Here is a 14,106-nt window from a genome sequence, read left to right as displayed (position 1 = left end):
TATTCTGACTGAGAATCGACATCCCACCAGCGCCTAACAGGCCTATCAGCGTTGGAGTGCCGCAGGGTTCATGCCTGTTCAAAATGGATGAAGGACGCCACTCGAGCACTTCAGCTATCTGAGAGGAATGATGACAACCGCTCTCGGAGAGGTTGAAAGAAGCTCATGGGAGTGGCGTAGATTCTTGCAAGGATCGTAGGGTAGATTGCGTGAAAGGATTGAAAGGATTGATGTTGGGGAGCTGCACGTTGGGTTGTCTAGGTTGAATCCATTGTACTGTATATGGAGTATTCGCCGCCGTCACCGCGATCTGTCCCGGAGATGCTCGTCGGATTCATGCATGCTCGTGTCTCGTGCCCGCCATCCAGACAGAAAATCCAACCTGCCGTCAACGGGGAGGCGGCCGCGCCGCTCTGGGCCGCTTTGGGTTTGATGAAACCGCGTGGAAACTTTACCACGATGGCAACACCGTGACATTCCATATCTACTCAACCGATACGTCGAAGCATCCCGTCTCGGTGCGGCGTCCCGGGCGCTTGCCATGAACATCAGCCGGCCTCTCGAGGCGGAAGTCCGTCCATCAAGGAGCGTTGACAACGCGGGATGTCCGTGGCAGCGACCGTCATGGTCGACTGCAATTCTCTGACTGCCAGCACGATCCTCTCATCATGGCCATATCCACTCTCTGCTGTTGGCGCTGCACAGTCTCGATCTTTGCACATTCAGCCAGTCCTCGGCCTCGTGGAGTCGTCATCCACCAACGCGTAACAAAACTCCTCGCAYGACGGATATGTTGGAGACAACCTAGAAATCGGATCTCTGGCCCTGGTTGTCCCCTGCCGAAGAATTTGTTACCATGGAAGCATCCAGAAGTCTCACCACGGCTGAGAAGATTGCGGCAGAAGGCATGTGCAGCCCGCCAGAAGACATGGAACTTTGCAACAACCACATTGACTGGACTATCAGCAAGTACCATTGCGGATCCATTTCGACGATGTAACCTAGAGCTCTGGCTTGTGGGTAATAACCTTTGTTCTCCGCTCAAGCGCCCGGCTTGCAAAGTCCACAGCCATCTTGGCGCGTTTGGGAGAAACACAGCAGCATATGCAGAAGCTGCAGTTCCGGGAGCTGCTTCTCGTTTCACTCGGGGAATTTCGCTGGCACTAGGGGCGCCCTACAGATGCTCGACAAGTGTCCACATCCAACCGCTTGAAGCATCAACATCGGATTTCGAAGATGCCAATGGAAGTTGTTGAGGGCCAATCCAGGTGGCCCATTTGTGGTGGTTCTTCCATCAATCGCCTTCAGCTTTTCGCAGTTCGAGATTCCCACGCTTCCAGAGTCCAGGAACCATAGATCGAGGCTAAATGGAATTATGAGCAGCACGAGCAGATTTATCAGAGAAATGGCTTATAGCCCTGGCTAGCTTCCGCACTTGCGCAGCTATGCGAAGAAATGCAGCAGCGATGCGCTGGCACCCGGCAGAGAAGTACGCACTTCCGTCGTACATTTCTGCCGACCCGGGCACCATCCCCTGTAATTGGCAGGCGCCCTTGTCCCAATGGCGGATCCCACAGTCTTCGAATTCTCGCCATGATGACCACCATCACCTTACTGCAACGTCCTGCGGGCTCAACACGAATCACTTGACGGCTCCACTGGATCCAGAAGAAATTCACAGCATGATCTTCTCACCTGATCGCCAGCTGCAAACCTCATAAAGCCTTTGCGCTGGCTGAAGCCGCCCCAGATTCTTTGTTTCGTGTCGTCCAATGGAAAAATCCCTCTGTTTGACATTCTTCATTGGTTTCAGCTTCTACGATCATCGTCTCAACATGCTCCTCCGGCAATATCGGCATTGCTCATGGCATCTGGACGCTCGATGCCACTGCTGCAGCATGACGGCTGAGGCCTTCCTGTCTGGAGCAGCATCACGCGAGTGCACGCCATGTCCTGCCGGTTTCCTGCCCGCGTCCGCTCCCCTTACGCACGTGGGTCTGTCTCGAAAAGGGCAAAGTCTTCCTATTTCCTCTACCGAGCATCGGGTCAATTGCATAGAACGGGGAAGTCGGTGAGCTGCTGTCATCATGAAAGAGCAAACGGGAGCCAATGGTACTTTCATTACCTGACCTTATCCTTGTAGCTACTTGTTGATGTCGCTCGCTCTGTGACAGCCCGAGAACAGTCCCGCTTTGACAGGAGCCACGTCACCTTTCTATACCTTTGCAAAGTCCAGCCACCGTGGGGTGATGCCAATTACTTTTGTCATCCCGACAACGATAAGCAGGGATATCACGGCCAGGGCAAGCGCTCCGTGGCTCAAAGACGATACCTGGAGTCATTGGGTATCGGAACTCACGCCGACTATCGAAAGTCGTCGTCGTTCAAAATCACTTGACGAGAATGCGCCGGCCATGTGCTGCAGCTAAGATTCGTGAGATCCACTTGAGAACTTTTCGACAAACTTACTGGCTCGAATGCGATGGGAAGCACGGCTCGATCGACATGCATCAACCCGTCGAGCCTGTCAGTCTTCCTGAGGACTTCTTTGCTCCGCTGTCACAATTGCCGGCACTGCTGCATGCATGACTGAGCGTGCATATGGCGCCACAGAGCACATAAATCTCTGCCTCAGGCTCCCGGGAATCCCAGCGAGCATTGTCTGTGGAATCAAGCCAAGACTGGCTAATATCTGTGACGATAGTGGGTTCATGTGTTCGCGCAGTTGGCTGATCGCAACACCTCAGCACGTGACATGGTTCATTCACTTGACCGAATCTCCGCTCTGATCGTTGTGGGGAATGGCTCGAACATTGCCCAGGCTCTGATGGAACAGCGCCGTCGCAGTCCCAAGTGGATTAATAAGACACACTAACCCGCACGAGCCCTTTTCAGCGGCCTGCTCACACGACTATCAACTGGACAAGAGTATGCCACGAACCATGTAACGGAAGATCGAAAGTATGTGCTGCAGGACAATAGCAGCATTGCCCGCATCTGCGTGGCGATTGCCCTTCGGGGAAGTCCATGGGCTCCACTGACTCGATTCGCAAGCTCCGGCGCAGTGTCGGCAGCTACTTGCGAGGACAGGGTGCTTTTGGCGAGGAAATCATGTGAACTGTAGCTGTCGATGGTGCAGCATCGCTTCGAGCGCGGGATGTCAAGAGCATGGCGATCAGATGGAGAACATAAATAACGGGATGGACACAACGAGTGCCTCGCCCGCAACCCCTCCCGTACACTCCTATCATCGACTGCACAGTCCTACAGGTATGCGGCGTCCATTGAACACTTGTCCGCGCCGGCCTTCCCCTTTCGCATGACTGCATCATATCGCCCCGTTTCAGAGTGCAATGTCTGTTCAATGATTCCGTACCTGTGAGGGTAGCCTCCAAAGCAATGCGCATTGAACCATGGCTTCTCATGAACCTCAGCCTCGCGATCGATACCGATTTAATTCGCTGACAATGGTCGACAGGAGAAGGTCATTGCCACCAAGCTACTCTCTGCACTACCCAGACCAGCAGCTCACCAGGTGAGACATGCATGATCTCTAACCTTTGCCCGCACTAACCTCGACCGCAGCAGCAGTGCAGCACAGGTGGAGTTTGAGAACTCTACCAGCCTCCTTGCCAAGCCCCAAAAAAGAAAAAAAGAACCGCACGCCAAACTCTCCGAACATGTGTTACTATGACAACTTCAAGTACGCATGTCTCGATTGGAAATGGGGAAATTTCCGACAACACTGCCAAAAGGAATATCGCACGGGTGAAACATGCGGGATGAAGATGATCTTCCAGACCATCATGCTTGCAGAAAAGTGTCCCTCCTGCGAGAAGATTGAGAAGAAGCTTCGACGCCGGGCAAAAGCTCTCTCCGATCATGCGAGGTGGGCCAAGGACGGCTCGAAATTCAAGGCGTCGATGGAGAAGGCGCTCGAGGAGGTTGCGCAGCTCGAGCGGGAAATTCGCATTTTGCAGGTGGAGAAGGATAGGCGGTTCGCTGCTGTGGGCAATTCTCGTCGTAATTGAATTTGTTTCAAAGGGGAACCTCGGAGGGGAGCGATGGTTCTGCATGACCCGCTCGCTGCTGCATGCATGCATATCGATCTTGCGGTTGGAAAGAGGGACAAGAAAAATCGAAGGCTGAATGACCAGTCGTGATGTAGGGAGTGACGTTCAAAGTCGACTGTGTTTCAGGAGAGACAACAACCTTGCTAGGGAGGGGGTGGGGGGGGGAATTTTAGCCTCCACATCCACTCATGTTGGTGGTTTGTTGGAAAGCATGATGTGTATAACTAATGATTGATGATGAGAAAATGATTGAAACGGCATGCATGGTTGATCTCGATGTCCACACTCCAGCGCGTGCTTCATGCAATGCATGTCGAGTTGCCTGTCTGTCTAATCTGAACCAATCCGCGCGAAGCGCCGCAGCGTCTTCTCGGCGCTAAATTTCCAGTCCAGGTTTACGGCTAGTTTCTACCATGACTGCGATTTTGATCGCTGACGGCCAAGTCGAGTACAATGGGATATGATCAATCAAGAGTGGAAGAAGGACATTTACTCGAGGTCATGTTCGTGACTAGACTTGGGCAATTTCTATAAAAGTTGTAGATTTGCTTATTTTCGCTCCAGATCGTCGTCTTATATCAAGCAAGCGCTTATTCTCGTTCCGCCGGTCCGCGATATCCTGCTAAACGCCCGAGCAAAAACATCATAGTAACCATAAATTCGTAAACGCCCTACTACCATCGCCAGTCTCGCCTTCTCAAACGCCYTTCTTTTGTCGATCAATCAGTATCCTCCCGGACGATTGGTTTCCACGCTTGGGGGTCCAAATGTCAATGGGGCTGAAGCTTGCGCGGGGCAATTGGAATAGCAACCATATTCGGTCACGGTACTGAATATCGTGGTCGTGCCGAGGTAGCTTGGGACACAGCTGGTTGCTCCTCCTGTTGTTGGATAGGGAGGAGATGCACTTGCAGGTGATGTTCCTGTCGAGGTTCGGAGGGTGCCTGTTCGTGGCAGCTCGGAGTTGGTGAATGGGAAGCCCGAAGAGGCTGTGATTGTGGAGGAAAGAGGACGAGTTCCTGAGGGTCTTGAAGAGGATGGCATGACACCTGTCGACGCGAATCCGGACGGTATGTACGTGGGTGCGGTACCTGATAACCCAAAGCCAGAGGAGAAGGCGAAGCCGGAAGATACTGCTCCGATGGTTGGATATGGGATCAACTGCGTCACTCCTGCTCGAGTGGCAGTCGAGACAAGAGCTGATGTAGGTGCGGTGCCTGTGAGGACAAATCCTGTGCCTGAGGAGAAGAAACCAGAGGATATCAATTCACTCGCCGTGACGAAACCTGGTGGAACGCTTGACCCAGATGGGATGTTCGTTCTAAGACCATTGGAATTGGTGAAAGGGACGTAGTTGTACGGAACTGGACCGGTGGGACGGGGAGCGGATTGGGTCGATGGGGTACCAGCAAGACTGGTGCTCGCTGACCTGGTCGTGCTGAGCGGTACACTTGAYCGTGGTACAGATGAGGAGCCACTTCGTGACGATGAGGACAATGAACTGCTTGACGATGACACAGCGGGAGATCCGCTTGATGGTGATGCCGACGGAGACGACGTTGGCGACGAAGTAGACAGCGTGCCCGATCGAATGCCATTGGAGTTTGTGAATGGAATGCTACCCGAAGCAGCGGTAGAGCTCGCACCGCTGGTACCAGTGGAGTTCCGTGTAGAGGAGATCGGGACGGGAAGAGTACCAGGCGGTGTAACGACACCAGTAGAGGGTGTCGTAGAGCTTGCACTGTCGGCATCAGAGACTACACCAGAAGCTGCGAAGCCTGAGCTGAACGCGGTCCCGCCAACGACGATGGTGGATGATATCGCCGTGAGCGGATTAGGAGAGGTTGTCGCTCCCGATGCAACTGTCGACGAGGCACTTCCTGCTCCTCCACCTCCACCAGAAGCAGCGAAGCCTGAACTGAAAGCCGTCCCTCCAATAGTCACAATGGTTGAAAGGACTGAAAGGGGCGTGCCAGAGCCCTCAGTGATTATCCCTGAAGCCGCAAAGCCTGAACTGAACGCTGTCCCACCAGATGTGACAAACACAGAAGGCGCAGGGGTTTGCACGACGCCTGATCCACCGCCTCCATTCCCGCCACCGGCCTGGCCGCCGTTGGAAAAGACGGTGAATGTGGAGACGACGGATGTGGCCGTGATATTGCCAGCCCCGCTTGAAGCAATGCCGCCAGCTCCACCACCTCCACCACCTCCGCTGCCGCCTCCCGAGTTACTAGTTGCAACGGAATAGTAGCTTGTGACAGCGCTGGAGGCGATTTGGGTGCCATTGGAAGCCGAAGTAACGTTGGCAGTAACTTCGGTAACATTGTAGCCGCCTGGGAAGTATGATGTCGTGTTCGTGACTGTAATGGTATAGTATTCACCATTGTTGCCGGCCTGCGTGGTGGTCTCCGTGTCTGTAGTATTGCTGATGGAGGTACCGGTCTCGGTCGATGCGTAGACGGTGGTTTCCGAAGCCCAAGCTTGAGTAAAAGCAGTGTAGTATGTATAGTACCAGCTACCATTGGCACTGTAGTACGTGGAGAATACTGTGCCCGAGGAGTAAGTGCTTCCGTCGATGATGGTAGTGGAGTAGACAGTCTCGCCTGGATTGACTGGACGGCCGCTGACCATGATGGGAGCTGGGCCCGGCGTAATCACTGGAATAGAAGTGGAGCTGTTGGCAATTATGACCGACATGGACGAGCTCAGCTGGCTGGGATCAAGAGTCTGGGTTTCACCCATGAAAGGAGCAGATTCGGTATTCGTTCCAGCAGGCACGTCTTCCGTCAGTCCTACGGCGATTCTTTGGAGAATAGCACTGTCGACGCCAGGAGCGGGCACGGTCTGGTTGGCTGTTCCCTTGAGGAAACAGTTGTAAGCGGCATTGGTAGAGTAGTACGAGAAACCCTGGCACACTGGCGAGTCGAAGCGAGCATCAGCAACGGAACAGGCAGCAGCACACTCAGAAAAGCTATTATATGACAGAACACCATAGAAGTCGAGATCGCCAAGATCAGTGTCACACAGGACGAGGTAGTCGAATCGTTCGTTACCGATCAGTTGGCTAACGGTGGAGTTGTTGTCCTCTGGACAGCTGAATGCTGGAGCAGTCGGTGTTGGTGTCGCTGAAGCAGTCACGGTTGCAGTCGCGGTGATTACTCCGTTTGTTTGAACAGACACGACTGTAGTGGTGATTTTTTCAAAAGCTCTAACGGTAGCAACCTGGATCTTATTAGCAGTGGACATGATATTTTGATCGGATTGAACCGACCTTGGCTGAGTCTGTTTGAGTCGCAGTGACTGTCGGGCCAGCATAAGTCTGGCAATCGCATGCACTCGAAAAGGAGGCCGACATTTGTGGGGTATCGATAACAGTGTCGTTGAGCGCTCCCTTCTGCCTGCGAAATCCCTGAAAGAGCTCGTTCACGTCAAGAGACGCATCCCGTTTGGCTACGGGAGTTGGCGTAATGGTGACGGTCGCTGCAGTGGTCACGACGGTGGTGTATTGAACTTCTTGCTTGGTGACAGTAATGGTGGAGTAGACTTCTGTCGTAGTACTTTGGAAACTCTCAGTATACTAATTGCAGCGCTTCGGAGACGATACTCACGTCACAGGAGAGGTTACCACCGTAGTCGTAAAGGCAGGATAGCTCATAAACTCTTGACAAAACTGTTCGCCAAAGGTGGGCTGTGAAACGAATTCGTAGTATCTTTTCGACATTAGCATCGTCAGGTGTGGTAGTCAGAGATCAGACGTACTCATCCTCAAAGCATGTGATTTGCGCTTCTCTGTGGAAGAGACGTCCTAGCCAGTTGGCAACACTGCCAGAGTTGGGAGTGGAGACTTGACGGTCTTCTAAAGTTGCTCCATTGGTTACACGGGCGGAGGATGACTGGGTCAGAGCAAGGCCCAAGGCCAATGCCTGAAGTGAACGCATAATCTGGAAACCTGTCGCTAGTAAGAGGTTGAGCGAGCACCTCTTCTCTAACAAGATGACTGATGTGATGTGTGTTGATGTGTTTGGAGTTGAACGCTGTGAACAATCAAACGTCTGCGGAAACTGACCTACTTATATCAAGTAAGAGTGTTGAGATGGAGGGTCTCACTCAGCCACCCACTCACCGGAGCGCGTTCCTGCCTTGCAGATATTGGCTTTTAGGCATCTTAGCGACTGTAGAGGAGGGAGGGCTGGCACACGGAATGGGAAAGTGTACGACGTCTTACTGGCATTCGCAGCGTTTCAATGAACTACCTGCCATTCGAGATGACGAGTAAAGAAGGCAGACAAATATGCCGACGCCCCATTCCGAGAGCACGGGATGGCATGTAGATGATCGCACGGTCCCTTGCAGGATGTACCTGRGATCTGCGTTGGATGGGTAGCACCAAGGAATGTCCAGCCGTGGAGCGCGTCCTTATAGCCGGCATTGATACATGTCGTACGTATGGATGAGACGCTGCAGCGCGAGAGCAAACAGGTCATGTCCTGTTCGGAGTGCGAGTACGCTTGGACTCTCTTCAGTGGTCGACCTGCATGGCGAGGTGAGAGCAAGCACTCTCATTCTTGGCTGTCGGAGTGTTGTAACAGCGACCAGTCGAAGAGTATTGGCTAACCGATTCACCGGGAAGATTAATATAGTCATGACTCCTGTGCATATCAGCTCAATATGGACGAACTTTGGCTGAGCTCTCTCGACTGTTGTCAGCCGGGTCACTACGCTCATGCCGTGAGATATGGGTGCTAGTCATTCACTCATTGACCGCTGGCCAATAATGTATGATGTATGATGTTCAGCCGGACGAAGACGAAGAGACGTTGGAAAAAAGCCCGTCCTTCGCGTCCCGTGACGAAACGCGCTAAGCAATCTTCCGTCTCAGCCCTATGGATGATCTGCAGGTGCAGCCGAACCCAAAGACGAGCGGGAAGGGAAGGGAGACCATCCACACCCCCCGACCACTACACACCTTTTTTTGGAGGAAGAGGGGGAGTTGCCGAAGTGGGAGAGTCTTTGAGCTGACATTGGTGGGCGATCGCGTCGGACATCTGCACATTCTTTTCTCGTCCCCTCAATGGGCGGAGTATGCTCGTGTCTGGGCAAGCGGCAGCATGCCTCGCAAGATGTGAGTTGTCTTGGGGACTTTTTTTGGTCATACTCGACCCTCGAAATCCGTGGGGAAACTRACCCGGGCACGTTCCCATTTTGTAGGGCGACCTCGACAGTATCCTCGGCTCCGATCAGATCTCCTACGGCGCCACCGACAGCTTCGATTATGCGCATGCACAGCCAGATGAGCAGGAATTGCAACGGGAGCGGGATGCTCTGGAACACATCACTGTCAACGCGACGGAGTACGTATCCTTGCCTCTCACATCCTATGAATGAGGATAGGAACTCTCTGACATTCCGGCGTAGTCATATGATAGATGTCCTGCATCCCAACGAGTCCAACTTTAATCACACCCATACAACCGCACCGGGAACAGTCCACAGCAATGGTGGCCAGGGTCAACACATGGGAGAAGCGGAATCAGATACCCAAGATGCGGATGAGGACGCCTGGCTAGCTAGCATTGCTGGCCTGGGTACAGCAGTGCGACCCCCGCAGAAACACACTCTTGTGCTGGATGTGGCACAACTCAGGCAAGGCGCGCCGCAACAAAAGCAGCCCAACTTCTGAAAATTTCCCTTTTGTTTGGGACGTTTTGCGAATGATACCCAAAGGTGGAGCTGGATCCATGGCTTAAGAGGGAGATGAACGGCTTGCCATCTCTCTTCAACAACGGTGACCAAGAGGCACTGATATGCACGGAGGAAGATGACAACAACGTGTCGTCATGGAGAGCCGGCCGTCCATCACAGCATGATTAGAWGACATTGAAGTCACGCAGGCTATTTCTTGCAATCCCCTGGCAATAGAAGCGAGTGGCCATCAGGACTGGTTCTACCCTCCCGCCACCATTTACAAGGTACAATCGATTGCGACAAAGGCGCTCTGCTCTGGAAGAGCCGGGAGTAAGCCATAGATAAAAGCAAGGAGACTAGAGATCGGAAGCAATTCCAAAGTTCGTTATGGCATAAATCACATAATCGACATCCTCCGAGGATAAAGATACTAGCAAGCGGCCAAAGGTCGTCCATCCCTTCTAACCCTCATTGCTAAACATCCTCAAATCATGTCTGCGCACCAGCCTCAAGCTCAGCAATCCTCTTCTCCCACTCCGGCACAGCTCTAAGCTGCATCTCCAGTTCCTCCTTCTCGTCCTCAAGTTTCAATCTCTGTTCCGCATCTAGCGGCGCAAAGACATATCCACCCTGACCATTGAACTGTAAGATCCAACCATGATATGACCATAGAGATCGTCGGTGTGATACAGTCATGAGGGTGATTCCCAATCGCTTCGCTTCGTCGTACATGATCCTCTCTACCTCGGGAGTCAGAGAAGACGTGCACTCATCCAAGATTGCGTATTTGGGGCGATGGTAGAAAAGCCGGGCTGCTGCGATGCGTTGTTGGTAGCCAGTGCTCAGGGCATCCGCCCATTCGTGCTCTACATTCAGCGATGCGGTGAGGTCGAGCTGTGATTTGGGAGTGGTTTGCTCGAGTAGGCTCTCGAGACTTAGAATCTTCATGATGTCGAACAATTCTTGATCCGTCACACCTTTGGCTCGCATATCCAGCAGGGTATCTGGGTAGAGGATTTGCTGCCTCAACGTCCCTTTACTTAGATATGGTCGTTGCGGGACGTAGAATATGTCTTCGCTTGGAGGCTTCCGGACCATGCCGCCATAGACTGGCCAGAGACCACCCAAGATGCGGAATAGACTACTCTTGCCGCATCCATTGGGACCGACAATCAGGAGATGGTCGCCTTTGCTGATGTGGAAAGATAGCGCTTGGACTAGGATGTCCCCGTTGGGAGAGACGATTGGGACAGAATCAAACTTGATGTCTTCTCCTTCTTCCGTCTCGCCACGCCCACTCAAGACTGCAGCATTGGCTTCTGTCGAGGCAGAAGATACCAGTGCCTTCTCGAAGTGACCTCGTTGAATGTCCGCGATGACATCTAGCAGCATTGTGACTCGAGCTGTGTAGCCAGCTAATTCTGAGATCTCCTTGYATGAGAACATCAGTCGTCCAAAGGCATCGCTGGACGAAAGGAGAAGTCGCCTGTTTGTAATGAACATCTCAGTGCGGTCGCCAGCGCTCGCACTGCCCGGTGTCGCACTAGGTCCGTTGAAGAACACGGGCACTGAACAGAGCAACAGTCCAAGCGCTCCCCACACGTATTTGACCGTGAACTCCTCCATTATCSCATGATAGAGGCGCCTTCGTAGTATTCGATTCACATGCCTGATAAGGGTGAAGTAACCTTTGTCGACTGTGTCCTTCTCTGCCTCATGGCCGTCGTACAGTGCAATCTCTTCGCTGAAGTTGATGAGTCGTGAGTGGGCAGCTCTGAACTCTCCCTCCAGCTTGGCCTCATCTGCGACATATTTCCCAAATGGAGGTGTCAATGCCCGCATCAAACTGGCGCTCATTTGCACAAGCAAGGCCATGGCAAAGAGGCCTTCACCACCAACGCTTCGAGAAAGACTCCAGTTGTAGATGAAGAGGTCTAGGACTGGTTTGGAGAGGCTGGAGTATAGCTCCGCCAGGCTGTTTGAGAACTTGGTAACATCGACTGTGATTAGTTGGTCGGCATTCTTGATCCTGTCGTCCAGTGCGGAGAGTGTGTAGAAGGTCATATTCCCAAGGTATAGATCGTGTATATGTTTCGTCAACCGAGTTCGATATGCCAGAGAGAGTCCCGTCTGATGATACTGAAGCATGCTGTTCGTAAATGTTGCTGCACGACCCGTTAGACGACCAACTGACCATCACACCGCGAAGAAGTCGCGACATACCTGGAATAGCCACAAGCTGCCACCAAACGAGCCCTTTCAAGAACGCTTTCCCCTTCCCTCTCACCAGCGAACTAACCAGTTGACCATCCAGCTCCGCGACATACAAGCTAAGCAACGTCCGCAACACCAGAAACACCGAATGGCTCAGCAACAACCTCGCCTCTTTGCTCTTCCACGAAGGTATACAAATCTTCAACAATCGTCCTAGATTTCGAAAGAACTCTCGATTCAACTCGACCTTCTTCTTACCCCCATCTTCACGACCCGTCTGTCCCTTGCGCCGATTCTCCACGGCTCTCGCGGCCGCTGCTTTCTGCTCTTTGATCGCCGTTCGGATTCGATGGATGAGAGCTACCACAAGCGCGGCGTACACAGCTCGTGAGATGCGCGTTCGATTCTTGACATATAGAGARGTGAGATCTGTGACGATCTGCTTGAGAGAGCGATTCGATACGCCGGGTGGGAGCAGCGAGGTCGAAGGACCTGCCATCGTGGCGGCGCTGTGGTGGATAAGGTTGAGGTCACGTAAATGAGTTGATCCGGCGCATGGTTTAGGAGGAACGGTTTTGGAAGGCGACCTGGAAGATGAATGCGAACGCGATCTTTCATGTGATCGTCGAATCCGTCACCTCGGCGTTGCTTCCTGGCCGGCGATATTTCGRGAGTTTTGTGAGAGGGTTAGGGTTGGGGTAGTGTAGTTTTTGAAAAGCTCGACGACAACAGCCAGATGACTGCTAACTATCGATGCTAGATACCTGGATCTGTGAAAAACATGTTACTTGAAAGTTTAGTGCCGTGGAACAACGTCGTTGGAATCTCCTCATCTTTCAGTAGTACATCGGCGCAGAATCCTGCCACAGACATTCTCCTGACATCAAGTTCGAAGTGATGGATGTCAAAGGGCACTACAGCCTAGCAACCAACCGTACCCTTGCCGCTCTAMTACTGTGCCCAGATCTTGCTTCGCCATAGGGCAACCAAGCACGAGACAGAGGTCGCCATGCGGTGATCATTCAAATCAACGACTGCAAACTAGCCACCACTTCCTGGGCATGCCACAGCGACCTGCTGTGTCGCACAATACCAGGTCATGGCGGTCTTACAGCTACGGGGGGCGTGCACACATCAACATCGAGAATCAATGTAATCGACGAATCTAGCGGTGTTCGATCGCATATCTCGAGGGGTATCTACAGCAGCAGAACGACATGCAAGGGTATCTACAGTCCTTGCCAGTCACATAGCGTAGAGTCTACACCGATAGTCTTCCTTCGAAGAGCCAGTGGAGAACGGGCGTGATTGGTAGTATCTACACAGCGACACCACCGCGAGAATGCTCATCTGCTCGATACCCCTGAATCACAGGATAGGAGATGACATTCAAACCGAGAAAAAAGAGGCAAATGACCTCGTCCAAATCAACTGAATTCCCATCCCCTCAAGACTTCTCTGCCTCTCCAATCTCCAATCTCCAATCTAATCATAAGTATAAAAAATCTTATCAAACTCATGCTCCTTCCACCGAATACCCGGCAACAACCCAGCCCACTTCCACACGCCTTCAATGCGCTTATAATGCACCGTACAATTCCCCGAAGCATGTCCCCTACGCTGCACCTCAGTCAACTCATCGTCCTTGTACCTCTGATGCGTCACGCGCATCTGGTGCGTGCCGATGATGTAGTCCTCACTCTCCTGCACGAAGCGGGAGACGCCGACAAAGTGCTGGGATTTGACTCGGGGGTTGCCGAGGAATCCGGGGTCTTTGACCATTTCGATGAACTCGGCTGAGGGGATGGCTTCCCAGTACTTGTCCATGAGGAGGCGGTAGTCGATCTGGGATGGGGATTAGTTGTGGGGAGATTTGAGGGGTGGAAAAGGAAGGGAAAGTGTACGAGGAGGGTTGGAGCGGCGTTGGCTAGGAAGCGGTCCCAGTCTTTGGTATCGTAGCTTTCAGCCCATTCAAACATGGCTGTTTGGCAGGCGATGACATCTGTTGGTGTAGTTAGTTACTCGAGAATCGATTCAAGAATATTGGAATGGATGCGTACCGTCTGCCGGTGGTTGCTTCATGTAAACCATATTGGGATTTTGGTGATGCAGGCGAGTCTCGTGCGGCTTGAGT

The 14,106-nt window shown here is 52.7% G+C and overlaps 5 protein-coding genes; 2 read left to right on the top strand and 3 right to left on the bottom strand.

Annotated features, from left to right (window-relative positions):
• Positions 1–3,179: 3,179 nt before the first annotated feature.
• RCC_08527 (uncharacterized protein) lies at positions 3,180–4,031 on the top strand (the record flags this gene model as incomplete). XM_023773777.1 has 3 exons in its annotated part: positions 3,180–3,270; positions 3,479–3,535; positions 3,586–4,031. 3 exons carry the CDS (start codon positions 3,180–3,182, stop codon positions 4,029–4,031), a joined length of 594 nt encoding a protein of 197 aa, XP_023629545.1.
• A 765-nt stretch (positions 4,032–4,796) lies between these two features.
• RCC_08526 (uncharacterized protein) lies at positions 4,797–8,011 on the bottom strand (the record flags this gene model as incomplete). XM_023773776.1 has 4 exons in its annotated part: positions 4,797–7,295; positions 7,345–7,630; positions 7,682–7,783; positions 7,833–8,011. 4 exons carry the CDS (start codon positions 8,009–8,011, stop codon positions 4,797–4,799), a joined length of 3,066 nt encoding a protein of 1,021 aa, XP_023629544.1.
• Positions 8,012–9,144: 1,133 nt separating this feature from the next.
• Positions 9,145–9,753, top strand: RCC_08525 (uncharacterized protein; the record flags this gene model as incomplete). XM_023773775.1 has 3 exons in its annotated part: positions 9,145–9,195; positions 9,282–9,424; positions 9,489–9,753. 3 exons carry the CDS (start codon positions 9,145–9,147, stop codon positions 9,751–9,753), a joined length of 459 nt encoding a protein of 152 aa, XP_023629543.1.
• A 494-nt stretch (positions 9,754–10,247) lies between these two features.
• RCC_08524 (probable peroxisomal long-chain acyl-CoA transporter, ABC superfamily) lies at positions 10,248–12,471 on the bottom strand (the record flags this gene model as incomplete). XM_023773774.1 has 2 exons in its annotated part: positions 10,248–11,923; positions 11,982–12,471. 2 exons carry the CDS (start codon positions 12,469–12,471, stop codon positions 10,248–10,250), a joined length of 2,166 nt encoding a protein of 721 aa, XP_023629542.1.
• A 986-nt stretch (positions 12,472–13,457) lies between these two features.
• Positions 13,458–14,063, bottom strand: RCC_08523 (related to Scytalone dehydratase; the record flags this gene model as incomplete). XM_023773773.1 has 3 exons in its annotated part: positions 13,458–13,817; positions 13,877–13,974; positions 14,033–14,063. The coding sequence occupies 3 exons, from the start codon at positions 14,061–14,063 to the stop codon at positions 13,458–13,460; spliced, it is 489 nt and encodes a 162-aa protein (XP_023629541.1).
• Between the last annotated feature and the right edge of the window lie 43 nt (positions 14,064–14,106).

The sequence above is a fragment of the Ramularia collo-cygni genome, assembly GCF_900074925.1.
Source record: "Ramularia collo-cygni strain URUG2 genome assembly, contig: RCC_scaffold14, whole genome shotgun sequence".
Classification (NCBI taxonomy): Eukaryota; Fungi; Ascomycota; class Dothideomycetes; order Mycosphaerellales; family Mycosphaerellaceae; genus Ramularia; species Ramularia collo-cygni.
Note: the sequence above shows the minus strand (reverse complement) of the source record. Positions and strands in the feature narration are given on the sequence as shown.